We start from the raw sequence: 18621 nt of genomic DNA, 5'->3' as shown, positions 1-18621 counted from the left end.
AAACTGTGCAAGCCGAAAGGAGAATTCATGCTGAAACGTGAGGTCCCATGCATTCGGAAGAGGACGCTATACTGTAGCGGGGACACAGCAGACGATACAGAGCCGATGATGGTCGAGGAGGCGAAGCGGTGTGGGGGGAAAGAACTGGAAGGAAGAAAAAAAAAAAAAAAAAAAAAAAAAAAAAAAAAAAAAAAAAAAAAAAAGAAGAGCATTGAGCTGGAAAGGAATACCCTGGAATGACGATGGGTACTTACTCTGCTGTAAATTGGGACCTCTACCAAGCTACGCGCAGCTGGCAGCGCATCGACATGATCACGGTCCAATAGCCTGATCAAGGCGAGGTGTTCACTGAGAGCGCAATTGCGGGTAAGAAATCTCCGTGAACCAAGAAAAACCAGAGACTGGCTGTCCAGCAAAAGAGGGCCAGCAAGCTAAGGAGGGGGGTACGTCAAGCTCGACGGGCGGTACTTGTGGTTGAGAAGTGGGCTGGGTTCAAGGACATGGGAATGGATGGTATAACAGACCAGGGATGGGCTATAACAGAACAAAGCGGAGATCACGGGTGCCAGCCTTGACGATGAGGGGACGTGAAAGATAGCGCATCGTACTTGAATCTGATCCCCGTCCAGCCAAGAGGGTGCTGTAGACAGGGCGATGAGATTGGCGAATGACAGTTCTCAGGGGTTGACCAGCGGGAAATGTTCGAGAAGGATGGGAAATAAAAAGGGGGAATTGGAAATGATACGACCCGAATAGACACATGATTTGGCTCGCAACGGAGGTATAGTGGCAGGCACACAGCCGCTCCCTATTTTGCCCTATTTTGATCCAATATCAATGAGATCTGTCAGGCGTCAGTCAGCAGTCAAAGCAGGCAGCTGCCAGTTCAATTAGAGGGATAACCCTTGAGACATAGGCATACGGGGCGGCCAGCAGGTGACAGGACAGACATGTTCGGTTCAGGCGGCTGATGTCTGGATGGATGTTCAAGGCCGGGCTTTGTCTGATCCCTCTGATTAGCTGGAAGCGTCAGGTCGTTGAGATGGCAGTCATGCAACTAGGCTATGCGATCCTGGATGAGCGATGAACTATGGGACGAAAGATGAGGGCTCGCTGAGGAACCGACAGGCTGACTAGTGGGTTTCCAGACGGTTCTCAGTCTGAGAGATGTCCGGGAAAGCTTTTACCATGTAACCCCATACGACAGCTTGTCAGCAAGGCGTCAGCAGCTCTGACAACACGCCCGTCTGCTCTAAGCCTCTCGACAGGTGTGTGAGAAAAAAAAAAAAAATTCCTATAGGAGGAGGAGGCTTGCAGGGCTTCGTAGCCGCAAGCCCAAATCGAGCCAGCTAGCTTCTGGTACGCCCATCCAGTTCTGTGGATGGAAATTCTGATAAAACTGTGGAAAATCCTAGCCGTCGGCGAGTCCAAGATTGCGATGGTGAGCGTCTTTGGGCGGCAGAAATGAGCCGATTGGCGGTTGGCAAAAGTGGTCATGGATGAGACCGGCTGCGACTATGCGGAGGGGAGCATTGAGCAGTCGAGGATGCTCCAGGGAGTCGCATGAACGGGAAACGTTTCACGGAGCCTGGCAATAAGATTGATGAATTATGCTTCTGAGCGGAGGGTGCCTTGGACCTTGGGCGAGGCTTGTCTTGGCTCCGTCTTGAAACCTCGTCTGCTCCCTGCGCTGCTTCTAGAAGAATGGAAATTGCTTCTAGCGGGGCTTGGGGGCTTCCCTCCTTAGCCGCTGTGCCAATCGGCTTGCACAACGGCGCGTGCAATTCGCGACCGTGTTGCGTCTTGGTCGGTTATCCTGCCTCCGCAGCTCCTGCGGATATTGTGGATACTTGCCCTTGTAGGCGAGGGCCGTCATTAAGTTGGATCTACAAGAAGCAGGTCATTAATTCGAAAAGAGGCTTGTAATTACTTCACAGGAGGACAGTATGAGTACGAGAGATTTGTTGCTTCTTTATTATCCGCCTTACTTTTTGGTTTGTCGGGATAATTTGGAATTTTGAGTATCATGTTGGAGAACTGTGGGGACTATCCACCAGGCTACGACAAGCGCTGGGAACTTCCCAGCTAACGTACTATAGTAGTCCAGTCTGGCACAGTGCTGCGTCAACTGATTACCACGCAGCTCCCTGACAGCTACTGACTTCGCGCGACAGACACTACGCTACAGCATACAGCCCGGACAAGGGTACCAGCTTGTAGGCTTGGTCACCTGCGAGCGCTGTTCATTATACGGATGCCCCAATACCTTGCCTGCAACGTATATTTGGAGTGATCAAACCTGGTTTGCGGGGAGAACCCAAGTAGACAGTAGGGCTATATACGACAGTTCCTGAGTCGATGCGGACAATAGAATTGTCTCGACTTGACCTCCCGTCACGAACCTTCTTTTTTTTTTGTCCGTATGCACGGCCACAGTTCAACAAATATAGTAAAAATCCGGAGGATTTCGCATGGTACATGATCGCAATTTAGAAGTACTTTCTTAGGATCCTTTGAGTTGGCTGAGTTGCCAAAACAAAGCACTGTGGTGTGACCCACGGTTTGCTACTTGAGATAGTCATAGAACAATACACACAGTAGTTGGATGTTATTTTTAAACGTGATTTTGGATCTGCCATGACCAGTCAGAAAAGACAGATGCTCAAATATTTTGGTTGACGGAGAGTATGGGGGAATAGTTGCACATATAATATATAACTTAACGTTTACAGAACTTTCAACGCATGATTCAGGGATTGCGAGTCGATTCAAACCACCCACACCACCCAGACGAAAAGAATACGCAGTATATGGATTGATGCTACTACTATACACGTTCTAAAACCATGCATGGGTATTATAACCGGTATAGCAGTTGGTGAGGGGTTCCATAAGGGACAATTTCCATCGGGAATGTAACGGTCATAATGCGACAGGCTGGTGTGGACGTATGGAGTAAAGAGTAGAGGAGAAAGGAGGTAGAATATACCTAATACCTTATCTAGCATATCTTAATTCATCTTAATTCATCTTAATGTAGGAACATAAGGTACAGTATTCCGGCAATCAACTAGACAATTAAACTGTATAGGTCAAAGGAAACGTTCGAGAAGAAGCTAATCGGAATCACAACCCCCGTTCTCGGCGGACTATTAATTCATCTTCGTTTTATCTTTTTTTTTTTTTTTTTTTTTTTTTTTTACAGCCCCTCCATCACGTTTGTAAATTGTAATCTTAGAAATGGCGACACATCACGCACACATACGCACACCCTTCCCTAACTGGTACTCTGTACCTGCGCTATAGATGCGGGGGAGAAATTAGTTGTCGACAAGACTGTGCCCTATAGCATCGCTTGATTTGTCTTTGGATCTGGTTCACTCCTGCACACCCCAGAAAGTTCCTGGTTAGGCAAATTTGGACTCGCCAAACCGGAGTATGCAAAGAAAAGGGATGCATTGGTTCCAAACTTACAATGTAATGTCATGTCGTGGATGAAAGGTCCTTGTGCACATGTTGGTCTCCACATTGGAAAGAAGAAGCATAAAGAAGATGACGATGAATCTAAAGATGCTGCTGACATATCACAAAAGATGATGGGGTTTCACATTATTCCAAAAGACACAGCCACTCGGGATCTTTCCCCCCAGAGGCTCCGGCCATAAGAAAGCCCTTTTTGGGATTAATTTGTTCGGTGAATGATTATCCCTGGGCAAGTTAATGAAGAATTGAACCCAAAAGATTTGCTAGCGAGGTACAGTTTGTTTACAGTACTTCTCCTGTCCCCCACCATCGGCCTCTCCTTGTGGACATCAAATCGCCAGATAAATCGTAGCGAGCGTCACCGATGGGGTTGTTATGTGGACTTTGGGTTTCGTTTGGCGCTGACTGAGGGGGAATGCTACTACAAACACGGTAATTTTGGACGACCTTGAATGTTTGACCAGAGCTTTCTTTCTCTGTTTTGCAGGGCTCAAGCGGTGCCACGGCCTGTGTGATCATCAATCAGATCATTGACGGCCTGGATGCCAGAGTCGCACCAAGATTCGGCATCTCCCGAAGTCGACTCCGTGCTCGCTGCAGGCAGACGAGGAGGCCGGTTGAGGTCTCAGGTCCCTGGAGAACGCCCCACCAATGTGCCCACTTCAGCCTCTCACTAACGACCACGCTAGTGATTTACGCATAATGCATGATCTTCGGCAATTTCATCGGGGGTCGACTCTATTGCTGAATCAGAAATTACAACCAAGACTGCCTGTTGAGTAATTATCGGCTTCAATACGAAGCCATGGCATCCTTTCGTCAGATTTCGCAACCGTTTCTGTATTTTGAAATCAACTCCGGATGGCCGGGTCCTATCTCCACGGATTCATCCCATAGTAGGACCCTGAGTCCAATTGAATCAAAGCTAAATTAGACAGCTGACGTCGATAGGCATCTAGGTGAAAGCCAGTTGGCTGCTAGGTCTACCTGACAGCACACGGTAAGTTAAGCAAAGCATTTTCACCAAGACTCATTGACGGACGGCGAGGCCGAGATGATGATATCTTCGCTTCGTCTTGCATTCTCTTCCATAGCCATGCAATCAACCGATGATTTTCAGGTTCGGTAATCTCTAACTGAGATGAACCGTATGCGTTCCAAATCCTTTTTTATGGGCGGGCGCTTTGTTGTTTCGCTTGCACATCAGCATGGATGATTAGACATGAACTGGCTCACTTGTTCTGTTCCGTTTACTGTTAACAGCCTGAGCGTCACACTCGCGATTTGAACCTTAATTATCGTCTCCCCGCCCCGAAGTCTCCTTGGATTTCTCGTTACTTGGGTCATCTGAGTCGACTCGGTGCTAGCTGCTAAAACGAGGGTGTGTTCGCCACAAGAATAGGATGGTACGACGTAGATGAACCACAATTTTGTTTTACTGGGAAAAAGCTTACAGCAGACTCGCAGTTCCTAAGTTCCCAAACCCAAATTCAAATGGGTCCAAAGTCTAGACGTGCCTACGTTGGGATATACATGTGACAGGTTCCAACTCCCTACTCTGGCGTGTCTGACTTTTTCTGCTGCATGGTATTGCTGTATGTAGGGTTAGGGCTGAATTAGTCACCCCTCCACTTTTTGACATCGTGATGTCATGGAACCATCCTTTGTAGACGTACTATTACTCACGTGCCTTCGTGCCAACGACGCGATTACTCGCAACTCCGAGGGTCTTCGCCGAGAGACACCTACCCCCCCACCCGATATCATCAGGGATTTGATCTGGTCCGAAAGGAGATTCACTTTTGCCTCTTGGCAGGATTATTCTGTCATTCGATTCTGACAGATTAACCGTGGGACTGGTTTAGACTGCTTTAATTGAGGGTTTTTGTTCACCCAATACAAGCCCAGGCAGGCAACAGACTGCTCATCAACTATGACTTCGGGTGAAGAGAATGAGCGAGGTTTGTCGGGGGAGTCAGTAACTGCTGACGAGGGGCTCGCTGCATCAACCGTGACAAACTCCATGCCACCTCAGGCCGACGATGAAGCATCTGCCTTGGCCGGTCTTACCGCAAATGTGCGCGACCAGGACGAGCTCGAACGGGACATCACCAAGCAGGCCAACGAGGCACTGATAGATGTTGAAGATCAGAAAGATCAAAAACGCATCATCAAAGCCAAGGCTGAACAGACCAAGCTTACCGACAAACTGAACACGTTGATCCAAAAAAAGGATAGCGGAACCCTCAGACATGCAGCCCTTCAGCGAGTCGAAGTAGACATCGAAAAGGCGAGGAGCGACATTGATCAGATAAACAGGGACATCCTTGACTTGAGTGAACGCATCGCGCGCAGACATGCGGCGGAGGGCGAGAACACCACGGCGGACGGCAAGGGTTCTCTCTCTAAGAGGTTACCGAACGAGACCCAGCGTGAGTATCTAATCCGGACGGGAAAGATCACACCTTTTGCCAGGATTGGAGGGGATAGGCCTGCTGGAGCTGAAGGTGATCTCGCCGACGCCATTATCGAAGCCGAGGATGAGGCTGCAGCTGAAAAGTTGGAGAGCCTCGATGCACAAGCGCCGCAATCACATCAAAACCTCCGGGCCCCTGGCTTTGCCAACGACGCCAAAGAACTTCCCAAATCTGTCGTCGAGTCAGAGTTCTCTTTACGCCCCAGGAAAAAGCGCAAGGTACAGCAAGCAAGCAGCTCCCCCCGGGTTGGCTCAGATGACGATTTCAGACCTTCATCGGGCCGCGCGTCCTCAGACGAGGCAGAAGAAGCCTCGGATGATGGGTTCGATTTGGTTGGTGTGCTTTTCACCGACCGAAAACGTAAGAATGGAGTCAAGAGTAGGTTGACCAAGGATGGCGCAGTCGACCTCAGCGGGATTGATGATGGCAGTCCGGCCGTTTACAAAAGGAGGCTCGACATCTGGGTCAAGCGGAGAAGAGACGCTCGTATACGCTACCAGTTAGCAAACGGAGGCACTGCCGAAGACGACAAGGGAACAGAGGAATGGTGGAAGCCATTACCAGATCACCCCGATCATCATTTCGACAACGGCCTGAAGCTCCCAGGCGATATATACCCTGCATTATTTGACTATCAGAAAACAGGTGTTCGGTGGCTTGCCGAGCTCTATGAACAGAACGTAGGCGGTATCGTCGGCGATGAAATGGGTCTGGGAAAGACAGTACAGCTGATATCCTTCGTTGCCGCCCTACACTACAGTAAGAAGCTAAAGAAGCCTGTGATCGTAGTCGCCCCGGCCACACTACTTCAGCAGTGGGTAAATGAGTTTCACAGATGGTGGCCTCCACTGCGAGTCTCAATCCTACACTCATCCGGCAGCGGAATGTATGATATTCGGAATGAGGGCCGGATCGAGGATGATGACGACAGTTACTCCTCGGACGAGTCCACACGAAAGTCCAAAAAGTCAAAAGGTGTTGCAGCAGCAAAAAGGATTGTTGATCGGGTGGTTGAGAGCGGCCACGTCCTGGTAACTACCTATGCTGGTTTACAGACCTACGGAAACATTCTCATTCCAGTCGAGTGGGATTATGCCGTGCTTGACGAAGGCCACAAGATTCGCAACCCGAATACATCATTGACAGTATACTGCAAAGAGTTGCGTACTCCCAACAGGGTTATCCTTTCAGGGACTCCGATCCAGAACAACCTGGTTGAGCTGTGGTCATTGTTTGACTTCATCTACCCTATGCGTCTTGGGACTTTGCATGAATTCCGAAACAATATCGAAATACCTATCAAGATGGGTGGCTATGCCAACGCTACGAACCTCCAGATTATGGCTGCCCAGAAATGTGCAGAAACGCTCAAGGATGCCATCAGCCCTTACCTTCTACAACGCGTCAAGGCTGATGTTGCCACAGACCTTCCCAAAAAGAGCGAGCAAGTTCTCTTTTGCAGGCTGACCGAGGCACAGAGGCAGGCTTATGAACAGTTCTTGGCCTCCCAGGCTATGGATCAGATCCTCAGCGGCACCAGGAAGTCTCTGTTTGGTATTGACTACCTCAGGAAAGTCTGCAACCATCCAGACCTTGTGGAACCTAGCCTCCGGAATGATCACCACTACAACTGGGGTAGTGCCAACAAGTCGGGAAAGATGCAAGTTGTCAAGGCGCTCTTGCAAATGTGGAAGAAATTCGGGCACAAAACCCTTCTTTTCTCGCAAGGTACACAGATGCTTGATATTCTGGAGGATTTCGTGAGGAAACAAGACGACATCACCTACCTCAGGATGGACGGAAAAACAGCCATCAAGGACCGGCAAGCCATGGTTGACCAGTTTAATAACTCTCCTGGGATCGACCTGTTCCTGCTGACTACCAAGGTAGGAGGCTTGGGGACGAACCTTACGGGAGCAGACAGGGTCATCATCTACGATCCAGATTGGAATCCCTCGACAGATGTGCAGGCGCGAGAGCGTGCTTGGAGACTTGGACAAAAGAAGGAGGTTACAATCTACAGGCTGATGACAGCCGGAACAATCGAAGAGAAGATATACCAGCGGCAGATCTTCAAACAATTTCTCACAAACAAGGTTCTTAAGGATCCGTCTCAGCGCACCGCTTTTGCTACAATGAACGACTTGCACGACTTGTTCACGCTTTCATCCCACGAAAATGGCAAAACCGAGACTGGAAAGATGTTCCAGGACAGCGAGGTCAAGTCAAACGGCGGAAGTGTGAACGTGGCACAAGGCGCTTCCACGGTGATCATTCCAGGTTCAGACTCTTACCACGCCCCATCACATCCAGCCATGAACCCGCAGGTCAAGAGCGAGCACCCCAAAGACGACGAGAAGGAGTTACGGAGCATCGCTGGTGTTGCAGGCCTCGAGGATTTCAAAGACGAAAATGAAGAGAAACCAAAGAATGAGGAAGATAGAATCATGCAGGGGATTTTTTCGAGGTCTGTACACAGCACATTGGAACACGATGTTATCATGAACGAGTCTGGCGGGAGCAAGAAGCCCCAAGCCAGCCGTGAAATGCTCAAGAAAGAGGCAGAGCGGATCGCTGCTGATGCTGCAGCCTCGCTTCGCCGCGCGGCGGAGCGAGCACGGCATGTCGAACCTGGGCGTGTGACATGGACAGGAGAGGTTGGCGATGTCGGGAGGCCCACAGCGCCGAATGTTAGGCGTGGCCGCGGAGGAGGAACTAGCTCGAGCTCGATAGTATCTAGCCTTGCAGACCGGCACGGCATCGGTGCTGGTGGGAGGGGGTCAGGGTCATCGTCGCGCTCTGGCACCCCTGGTGTTTATGCCACAAACGACTTTATGCGCATGATACCTCCGTTCATCAGGCGACATGGCGGCCAGGCACCGTCCAAGGCGCTGGTGGACCACTTCAACCAGTACTGCACCGGCCCTAAGCAGTCGGCAGATTTCAAGGAGGCATTGCATAGGGTAGCGGTGTTGGACAAGTCTGGGTCGACAATGCGTGGCATTTGGCAGCTCAAGCCTGAGTACAAGACGACAAACCCAAGGGTTTGAGACAAAAGGTTGTGATACGTATGTAGAGAGTCCAGGCTGTCATGTTCTGTCGGAACGGCTGCATTTTGGCGCTGTGGGCGGATAGCAAGACATTATTCACACGGGTTAAAATAACTTTTGGTCGGACTTGCCATGGAAAACATGGCAATGGCTTCACATATGACTTTAGATAGGCAGTCTGCATGAATGTTGCTGAACTGACGTCGCGCTGGATTGACAGGTGGTTATTTAGGCCGCGGGCGGGTATCAAGGTTCATTCAACCATCATGGTGATTTTTATCTATCTTATGATTTCCGCGGTCGTGCCAACAGACATCATGTGACCAGGAATGTTTGAAATTTGGAGACCAGGCAAGCCAATGCCGTCCTCCTCGTAATGGTCAACGCCGCAAAGAAGTTCCAAATCCCAACAGTGCCATAAAACCAACCAAGACCCTTGTGCATCCCATCCATAAACTTTTTTTTTGTTCGTTGCTGATCGTGAAGTACGCCACTCTGAATCTGCGCACAAACTCAGAGACGACGACCACGGCGACCACCCTTGCGGCGGGTCGAGTCGGACGGCGTAGGGGTAACATCCTCGATGCGGCCAATCTTCATGCCGGAACGGGCCAGGGCACGGAGGGCAGACTGGGCACCGGGACCGGGGGTCTTGGTGCCGTTACCACCGGTGGCACGGATCTTGATGTGCAGGGCGGTGATGCCCAGCTCCTTGCAGCGGGCGGCGACGTCCTGGGCAGCCAACATGGCGGCGTAGGGTGACGACTCGTCACGGTCGGCCTTGACCTTCATTCCACCGGTGACACGGCAGATGGTTTCGCGGCCACTGGAATCACCCAGAATGTTAGCCTATGCAAGAAGCCACCAGAGTGTATCTTGTGTGCTCCCGATCCAAACATTGACCCAACACGGACTGGGCGGTTAAGTGGGCAATCTTCATGAACCCGCCCCGCCATTTTGTATGTGCGCGTGCTTTGTATGTTCGGTCGGTCGACGGGAAGAGTTGCGTTTATTTACCTCAGATCGGTGACGTGGACGAAGGTGTCGTTGAAAGAGGCGAAGATGCGGGCAACGCCGAAGACGAGCTCACCTATAGCGGGGTTACGGTTAGTATACTGTTATCCTTGCGAGCGTGAAGGCTCATGGCAGACGACACCAAGAGAACTTGGTGCGTCTTAACCATTGAAAAGACGCTGGCAGTTTCACTCACCCTCGCGGACCTGGGGGCCCAAGGAGATGTTCTCCTGGGCGGGACGCTGAGTCTTCTTGGGAGGCATCTTGTTGGTTAGTGTTTGGCGGATATTTGGTGTTTGTCGACAGTGAGCTTGGTTGCGGGAGTGTGAGGTCGATAATTTTATTCCTATGCCACACTCGAAGTAGCGTTGCTTTGGCCGGGCGGGAAATCGAGGCAGTAAGCTTTTCAAACCCTACGTGGGGTTGTGTCGACATTTCAGCCAATCAAAGTGCAGATCACAGCGGGGCTTTGATCCATGTCCCTTTTCCGCACTTCACGTTTCCCACTTCTTTTTCTCGAGAGGGAGACGAACTTTTTGGGTTTTTTTCCTCCTTCAAACTCGTCCCGAGCCAGCCAAAAAAAGACCATTTCGAAGGTCCTCGCCGTCAACCAAAGTCAATATGTCTTCGTACGGCATCCCTCCCCCTCCCTGAGTACGACGTGCGTGCGGGTTCTACGCGAGATTTGCAGATTGTCGTGGTCCTCTCGCTGGAATCTGTTGGCAGTTTTTTTGTCCTTTTCTGGGAGAAGAAAATTTGCTGCAGTACCAGCTCGAATCTTCCTTGGCCTCTCCCTCTTTCTCTAGACCTGGAATATGGTTTGCAGACTGAGAGATGTTGCTTAGGGTGTTGGGGATGAAGGGAATGATGTTTCTTTCTCCCTCAAGATCATTGCCGCTTGCCAATCGTCGATGGCGGCCTGAAAAATTGGCCTGCTAGCTTCGAGGAAGCATTTGTGCAAAGCTTCCCAAGGCTTCGGCTAGGGTCGTTGTCGGATGAGTGTCAGAGTCCAGAGTTCTTAGCCGACAAGGCTTTGAACGCGCGACCATCTCACCGATCAAATACATAGCTTCGAGTTAGCCACACGAGAATGTCGCATTTGGCAGCAATTCTCAACCGGCGCTCTCAGACTCCATACCTCGTGTATGCCGGACTGCGTACTAATCTGATTGTGAATATAGCACCGTCCCCACCAACGACCAGATCCTGGTCCCCGAGACCCTGCTCAAGAAGCGCAAGTCTCAGGAGAAAGCTCGCGCCGAGAGGCTCGCCGAGCAGGAGAAGACCAAGAAGGTGAGCCTTTACCGGTGCTAGCCTTGTGTGGTGTTGTCGTGTCAAGGAAATGATGGACAACATACCCTTTGCGACTAGACTCTGTCGATGCTGTTGCAAAATTACCATCTTTCGGGTCTGACCCTTGACACGACAACATGTCTTTCTTATCACCACACGAGGCATGCGATTTCTAATTGGAAACGATGCTAACCATCCTATGTAACAGGCCAACAAGGACAAGCGCCAGGTCATCTTCAAGCGTGCTGAGAAGTACGTCAAGGAGTACCGCGATGCCGAGCGTGAGAAGATCCGCCTCAACCGCGTTGCCAAGCAGGCCGGCGACTTCTACGTCCCTGCTGAGCAGAAGTTGATCTTTGTCGTCCGTATCAAGGGGTAAGTCGATCTCGCGTACTGACTGCCTTGAGAGCGTCGTGCTAACCTATTCGATACAGTATCAACAAGATTGCCCCCAAGCCCCGCAAGATTCTCCAGCTCCTCCGTCTTCTCCAGATCAACAACGGATGCTTCGTCCGTGTTACCAAGGCCACCATGGAGATGATCAAGGTCGTTGAGCCGTGGGTTGCCTACGGTTACCCCAACCTCAAGACCGTCAAGGAGCTCATCTACAAGCGCGGTTACGGCAAGGTCGACAAGCAGCGCATTGCTCTTACCGACAACTCGATCATCGAGGCCAACCTCGGCCAGTACGGCATCATCTGCATTGAGGATCTCATCCACGAGATCTTCACCGTCGGCCCCAACTTCAAGCAGGCCTCCAACTTCCTGTGGCCCTTCAAGCTCAGCAACCCCACTGGTGGCTTCCGCAGCCGCAAGTTCAAGCACTTCATTGAGGGTGGTGACCTTGGCAACCGTGAGGAGCACATCAACGCTCTGATCAGGCAGATGAACTAAGTCTATTTCACTTTGGGTTTCTGGGAACGGGTTGGTAGTTCATGATTTTTGATACAAAAGGGCATGGTTGCACGGCGTTCACAAAAGCAAACTGGGCTTTTAGGGAATTGATGATTTCAATGAGATTCCGCCGGCCCAGACCAATGTGATCAAGATTATCTTTGCTGTTTCTGTGTAGTGTTGTGAAACGTAGTTTGTTCTGTATGACGTATCTCGGACTGTACTGTCAACACAAGTGATTGTGCACATGGCATATCCGGCCACAATGCCATCACGTTCTTTGAGTGTCTTGAGGGACCTTGATCACGCTTGGCGGCCAACCCCGGGGCAGTGGAATGGAGAAGGATACTTGCTTTATTTATATTTTCGCTTGAGTTGCTAGTTTGTCAAGGTATTTATGTCCATGTATTAGTTCCATTTTTTAAATCCTCGGTTGCCTAGTATCTATATCTTTACATCAAAGCTGGTGCCGCAACCACAGCTGCTCGTCGCCAGAGGATTGTCTACAATCTTGAACTGGGATCCTATCAGCTCCATGGTGAAATCGACCTTGCTGCCCTTGAGCAGCTCCAGCGACGGCTGATCCAGGATGATCTTGGGTTCGGCGAGCGGATCGGCACCCGAGTCCCGAGCATAGTAGAATATGGTATCGTCCTCCCCGACGACCGACTGTTGCTCCCCCTCAGACGAAGCCTCTGGGGCTGCCGCAGTGGGCAAGGTCGGCGGCAGGGTGACGAGTCGCATCAGGTACTGGAAGCCGTGGCAGCCGCCGCTTTCGACCTGAATGCGCAGGGCGAGCCGGGGGTTCTTGTCCTTGGTCATGATTTGGGATAGGCGCTGGCGAATGAGGGTGTCAAGTTAGTTTTTTTTTTTTTTTTCTGGTTTGGGAAAGCTTTTTATTTCTCTTTCTCTCTCTCTTTCTTTCCGGGTGTGCATACCTCAGCCGCTCGGGGCGTTATCTCCAACCTCATCTCGTTGCCATCCTCGTCAACCTGCGGGTTGTACAGAGTCTTGGTCTCGTGGGCCCGGGTCGTTGCCGTGGCAGAAAACTGGCGCCGGCCGGCCACCAGCGGCAAGATACCCTCCAGCGTCGGAGTGGGCGGTGGCGCCGGCGGCAGGTGCTGGTGCTGTCTTCTCCGGTGACCGAAGCCGCGGGGCCGCTGCAGCTGGTGCGGAGGTGTTTGGCGAAGACCCCCGGTGCTCAGCTGCCGGCGCGTTGCGGCCGTGTTGTTGATGGTGTTGGTGTTGGTGGCAAAGTAGCGAATGGTTGAGGCCGGCAGGAAGATGTCGAAGAAGCGCGGCGGCGAGGTCCTCTGAGCGGCAACCTGGAGGAACAACCTCGCGGCCGACACTGAGTTTGGGCAGGTCTGGACTCTAGTCATTGTTTTTTTTTTTCTTGTACGGAAGTTGCCGATACCTGATGTATTTTTTTTTTATTTGTCTTCTTTTTGTTTTTTTTTGAGATGACGGCGGAAATAGTAGTTGGGTCTGTCGGATTTTTTCTACCTGCTATTCTGCAGCTGCATATGTCATGCATGCCGCTGGGCAATGGTTAAATTGCTAAGCAAGACCGAAGAAAAAAAAAAAAAAAAAAGTTAGCTGCTGTTTAATCAGACATGCTTGGCAGCTTGCCTTCTTAGCGTAGTTATATGACTAATCAAGCTACAAGGTAGCTTGCCTTTTTGGACGCGGGGAAAGGCCGCAGCGTGGAATCTTGGTACAAGCTAGCCCTCCAACCTCTGGTCATAGCGTCACTGTTGGAGAAAGATGCGTCCCCCAAAGTTCTTCTGCTGCCTCAAATATTGTCAAGTAACTCCCTGGTCTTGAATCGCAACATCGTTTATTTATCAGTAAAGCAATGGCACAATCTAACTTACCTTGATAGCTCACGACAGCGACAAAAATAAATTTCCCAGGGAACTTTGATAAGCTCTGGGACTGACTCGACTTGGCCGACTTGCAAATTCCCAAATGGCTTTTAACGCAAGACAAGATAAAGCATCGTTAACTTTGGTACCCGGCAGTTGTACAGTTTAGCAGCCAACTAGACAAAATCCATTACGAACTATAATCCTTCCCCCCCACGCATTGGCACGTATCATGCCGTATTTCCGACCATGCAGATCAGATGAAAACAAAAAGATCGGGGTTAGCCCCAGGGTTCTTTTCCTCCTTCCATCCCTGCTCCCATGTTTTGGGGTCTATCCATTCACTATTGAGGGGAAGCATCGGCAGTTATCTGGTTGGCTGAATACCCTTCTTTTTCTCGCCGAAAACTAAGTACCATAACTGCTTTTGGTTACGCTGAACCAGGGGACATTTTACCATCCTTGGGTGGCACAAAGCTGCTTCTTGGTTCACGGCCGTCACGCCTGTCCTTTGAAGTGTTGAACGTCAGCCCATGAGCTGTTTTCTGATCTATGCAGCGATACTCCCGGTGGAGTGCCGCTGTTTGAGTTAATTCAAACTCAGGGAAGTAGCTTGTTTAAAGCTGCTCTCGCTCCATCAGGAGGGGCTTATACGTTCGAAGCTACAATGTTTTCCCTTTATTACCTGTATCACCTGTCGATGGTATTATTTTTTCTCTCTCTTGAAGTCTAGAACTAGATATAAAACCTACAAGTGATAAACAAACACATACAAGCTTGATCTTTTGCGCCTTCTACCCCTCTCTTGAAGAATCTTGGCCCCAACATGGACGACATGGATGTCAAGGTCGAAACATCTACAAAAGCTCCCTTGGTCAGCGGACTAGTTGGCTTTGTTCTCAGCCATTGGGCAATCATTATACCCGCTGCATTTCTCATCCGTGCTCTGTACCGACGATATGCCTCCCCGCTGAGGAAATACCCAGGACCTTTCCTCGCGTCTGTCTCACGCCTGTGGAAGGTCATATCGACGGCGTCGTCCCAGACGCAGTTTGATCACATCAAGCTGCACGAAAAGTACGGACCCGTTGTGCGAATCGCCCCAAACGAGATCTCCATATCTTCTCCCGAGGCGGCCAGGCTGCTGCTCAGTGCTGGAAAGCGCTTCACCAAGACGGATTTCTACTCCGTGTTCCCGCCGCCAGAGAACCCAGATGTCCGTATCATCCCAACCCCCCTAGACGGCTGAACTTTTCAGCCACGTTTTGTTTTCGTTCTGAAGAAGAGCCGGTTTTCAAACTAACAGATCACCCGAGGTAGATATTCACCGAGGTAAGGGAGGACGTGCACGCACGAGTAAAAAAGGTGGCCAACGTCCCGTACTCCATGGCCGCCATGCAGCAGCTGAGCCCCTTCATCGACGACACCATCGAGGCCTTGACCCACAAGCTCGACGGCATCGTCGACGCGCCGACCGACGACCGAGATGGCCCGCGCGTGGACCTGGGTACGTGGCTGCACTGGTTCGCCTTTGACGTCCTGGGCGAGGTCGCCTTTAGCCGGAGTTTTGGGTTCATCGCCGAGGGCAAGGATATCGACGGCGCCATCGAGGCCATCGACAAATCGCAGCGCTACAACGGCATCGTCGGCCAGGTGCCGTTTGTGGATCACCTGCTCCGCCGGAACCCGCTGTGGAAGTTTGTGCCCAGCTTCAACACGGCCAACGCCCCGATCACAAAGATTGCCATGAGCGAGCTCGATCGCCGGAAGCCATTCGACAAGGAGAGCGAAGGCAAGTGGAGGGGCGGGGATGGTCGGCAGGATCTCCTGGCCAGTTTGATCAAGGGCCATCTCAAAGATCCAGAGCGGTTCTCAGAGGGTGATGTCTTTGCCGTTGCCCACGGTGCCATGTGAGTTTGAGTTTTCACTCTTTTTTTTTTCCGTGTTGTGCTTGTGCTTGGCTCCTTTGTACGTAAACATTTTTCATATTGACGAGTTTGTGCTACAAAGTTTCGCTGGGTCCGACTCGACGGCCTCGACGATGCAGTCCTTTTTCTGGCACTGCCTTTCCGATCCACGTGTGCACGAGAAGCTCTTGGACGAAATCAACAGCGCCGTCGCCTCAGGCCTCATCCCGTCCTCGGGCAACCTCAGCTGGACCGAAGCCCAGACGCTGTCGTATTTACAGGCATGCCTCAAGGAGGCCATGCGCGTGCGGCCGGCGGTCGGTCTAAACATCACCAGGAATGTTCCTCCCGAGGGAGCCGAACTCGATGGGCACTTCTTCCGCGGCGGCACTAGAGTCGCAGTCAACGGCTGGGTGCTGCACCGAGACAAAAGCGTCTTTGGTAGTGATGCAAAGGACTTTAGACCAGAGAGGTGGCTGGAGGATGCTGAGAACGCAAAGAGGATGGACAGATACATGTTCCAGGTAAGCAATACTCCCAGAAGAAACAAGTGCAAGTTTGTTGACCACATCTTATGATGCAGTTTGGCGGTGGCGCACACGTATGCATCGGCAGGAACCTAGCGCTCCTGGAGATGAACAAAGTGATACCGAGGTTGCTGCGGGATTACAGCTTGCATCTAGTCAACCCTGGCAAGCCGCTGAAGGCGACGACGAGCTTCTTCGTGGTACAAAGTGGGCTTGATGTATACATCTCGAGGAAAAAGCAGTGATTTTCGTCACTTGATTAGAATTTGCAGGACGAGGGTCCTGTTGGATCAAATGTTACTTTTTGGAGTATTTTATACCTTTGAATAAAGTATGTGTGTGTGTGTGTGTGTGTGTTTAGTTTCGAGTGGTTTTTTGGATGAACAAAGTAAAGTAGTGTTAGAGGTGGGTGGGCATTGTTTCGATGAATGACGCCATGATGAGCTTTCAAGCTTCGTACAACCACCTATGGACTTGAGCAGGTACTCTCGGAGACCTTGGCTGCCACTTGGCGAGCCAGTATGGTTTTGTCAATTTAAACACCAGAGGAAAGGTACTTACTGCACCTCACTTGCCAGGCTTGGTGGGGTTGGTGTGATAGATGATCTTCATTGAATGGGCTGCAGATCCACGACTTTAAACTGGCGACATGCTGGAAATATTACCAGGTGGCAGAATTGCACAACTGCAGGGCAAAAGGAAACATAAAAGCAACCCAAGAAAAGAAAAGGAAAAAAAAAAAGATGGCGTCCACACCCCAATGGTCACTGACCGAGCACCTCCTCGAGTCCAACCCAGAGGCCTACGCAGCAGCAACGCAATCGCCCTTCCTCCTTGCCGCAGCCAAGGGCCGACTGTCCAAGGAACTTCTGGGACGGTGGCTGGCCAACGACAGGCTCTACATCCAGGGCTACATCAAAGCGGTCGGACGCACGCTCGACGCCGTCGACCTGCCGCAGACCACCGCGACCGAGCCGGCAGGGCAGCAGCCCAGTCCAGAAGTGGAGTTTGTAAACTGGATCTCGAATGCCCTAGCCGGCCTCTGCCGCGAGCAGGGCATGTTTGTCGACGTCGCCGCCCGCTACGGGCTAGACCTCGCCCTCGAGACGGGGCCGGACGGCAGGGTCAGCGAGTCGGCCAAGCTGCCCGGCTTGGTGCAATTCGAGGCCCTGTTTGCTTCGCTGTTCCCTAGGGGTTGGCACGGCGCCGCCGGGGTGGACGACAGGCAGCAGCAGACCCAAAAGCACAGCGAAGCGCAACCTCTGCCGTGGCTCGAGGCCGCCGTGGTGCTCTGGGGAACGGAGCGGGTCTACCTGGACGCATGGAGCTGGGCAAAATCTCGGCAGATCAGCATGTCCTCTGCCGACAAGGGCGAGGACCAGGACGGAGGGGCGGTCAGGAAGGAATTCATCCCCAACTGGACCAGTCTGGACTTTTCGGCGTTTGTCGCAAGGCTGGGAGGGGTGTTGGATAGAGCAGTGGCACGGGAAGGGGAGGGGGAGGCTGTTCGGCAGCAGATTGTCGAGAGGGCCAAGCGCAAGTGGGACGAGCTGGTTGCTGCCGAAGCTGCTTTCTGGCCCGTGTTGGATTCTTGAAAAAGCGTCCCAGTTACAATACTTGGTCTTGGTTCAGGGTTAGGTGATTTGACTTGTTTGTGTACTTGCACATCAAAGTCGTCCACCAAAAAGAAAAGCGGGGAAATTTTGGGGTTTCAGGGGTCGGTCGAAATAGCCGCCCCCCACCCCCAACCAAGGTGGACTGAACAAATCTGCTCAGGATTACAGCCAATCCTTCATCTGCACCCCTTGAGGAAGCGCTCCCTTCAGACAAAGTCCAGGTTTCAGGGCCACTCCTTCTTGATCCTTTTAATCATGATCGAAACAATCAAGAAGCTTTATGTTTATTGAGGGCCCTTGACCCCGGCCTGTCATCCCGTCTTGTCGTCTTTACTCTATTTACTAGAGCTACACTATATATATATACCTCATTACGGTGTGCACTTGTCTAAATGAACCAAACCACCTCACTGGAGCTCAGGCCAAGCGCCAAAGCTTCGCTCATGTAGCACGACCACCAAGCCGTGACGAAACTGTGGTGCCGGTGGCTTG

At 51.4% G+C, this 18621-nt stretch overlaps 5 protein-coding genes across 5 annotated transcripts; 3 read left to right on the top strand and 2 right to left on the bottom strand.

Annotated features, from left to right (window-relative positions):
* Positions 1-5416: 5416 nt before the first annotated feature.
* On the top strand, positions 5417-9010 carry PpBr36_03619 (uncharacterized protein; the record flags this gene model as incomplete). Its single annotated transcript, XM_029890790.1, has 1 exon — positions 5417-9010. One exon carries the CDS (start codon positions 5417-5419, stop codon positions 9008-9010), a length of 3594 nt encoding a protein of 1197 aa, XP_029753311.1.
* A 513-nt stretch (positions 9011-9523) lies between these two features.
* On the bottom strand, positions 9524-10287 carry PpBr36_03618 (uncharacterized protein; the record flags this gene model as incomplete). The annotated part of the gene is made up of 3 exons (XM_029890789.1): positions 9524-9836; positions 10028-10100; positions 10221-10287. 3 exons carry the CDS (start codon positions 10285-10287, stop codon positions 9524-9526), a joined length of 453 nt encoding a protein of 150 aa, XP_029753310.1.
* Positions 10288-11114: 827 nt separating this feature from the next.
* On the top strand, positions 11115-12211 carry PpBr36_03617 (uncharacterized protein; the record flags this gene model as incomplete). The annotated part of the gene is made up of 4 exons (XM_029890788.1): positions 11115-11167; positions 11206-11317; positions 11526-11692; positions 11752-12211. 4 exons carry the CDS (start codon positions 11115-11117, stop codon positions 12209-12211), a joined length of 792 nt encoding a protein of 263 aa, XP_029753317.1.
* A 444-nt stretch (positions 12212-12655) lies between these two features.
* On the bottom strand, positions 12656-13593 carry PpBr36_03616 (uncharacterized protein; the record flags this gene model as incomplete). The annotated part of the gene is made up of 2 exons (XM_029890787.1): positions 12656-13048; positions 13150-13593. 2 exons carry the CDS (start codon positions 13591-13593, stop codon positions 12656-12658), a joined length of 837 nt encoding a protein of 278 aa, XP_029753316.1.
* Positions 13594-14905: 1312 nt separating this feature from the next.
* Positions 14906-18108, top strand: PpBr36_03615 (uncharacterized protein; the record flags this gene model as incomplete). Its single annotated transcript, XM_029890786.1, has 4 exons — positions 14906-15295; positions 15400-15989; positions 16090-16510; positions 17140-18108. The coding sequence occupies 4 exons, from the start codon at positions 14906-14908 to the stop codon at positions 18106-18108; spliced, it is 2370 nt and encodes a 789-aa protein (XP_029753319.1).
* Between the last annotated feature and the right edge of the window lie 513 nt (positions 18109-18621).

The sequence above is a fragment of the Pyricularia pennisetigena genome, chromosome 3, assembly GCF_004337985.1.
Source record: "Pyricularia pennisetigena strain Br36 chromosome 3, whole genome shotgun sequence".
Lineage (NCBI taxonomy): Eukaryota > Fungi > Ascomycota > Sordariomycetes > Magnaporthales > Pyriculariaceae > Pyricularia > Pyricularia pennisetigena.
The sequence above is the reverse complement of the archived record's forward strand: the minus strand, read 5'-3'. Positions and strand labels throughout refer to the sequence as shown.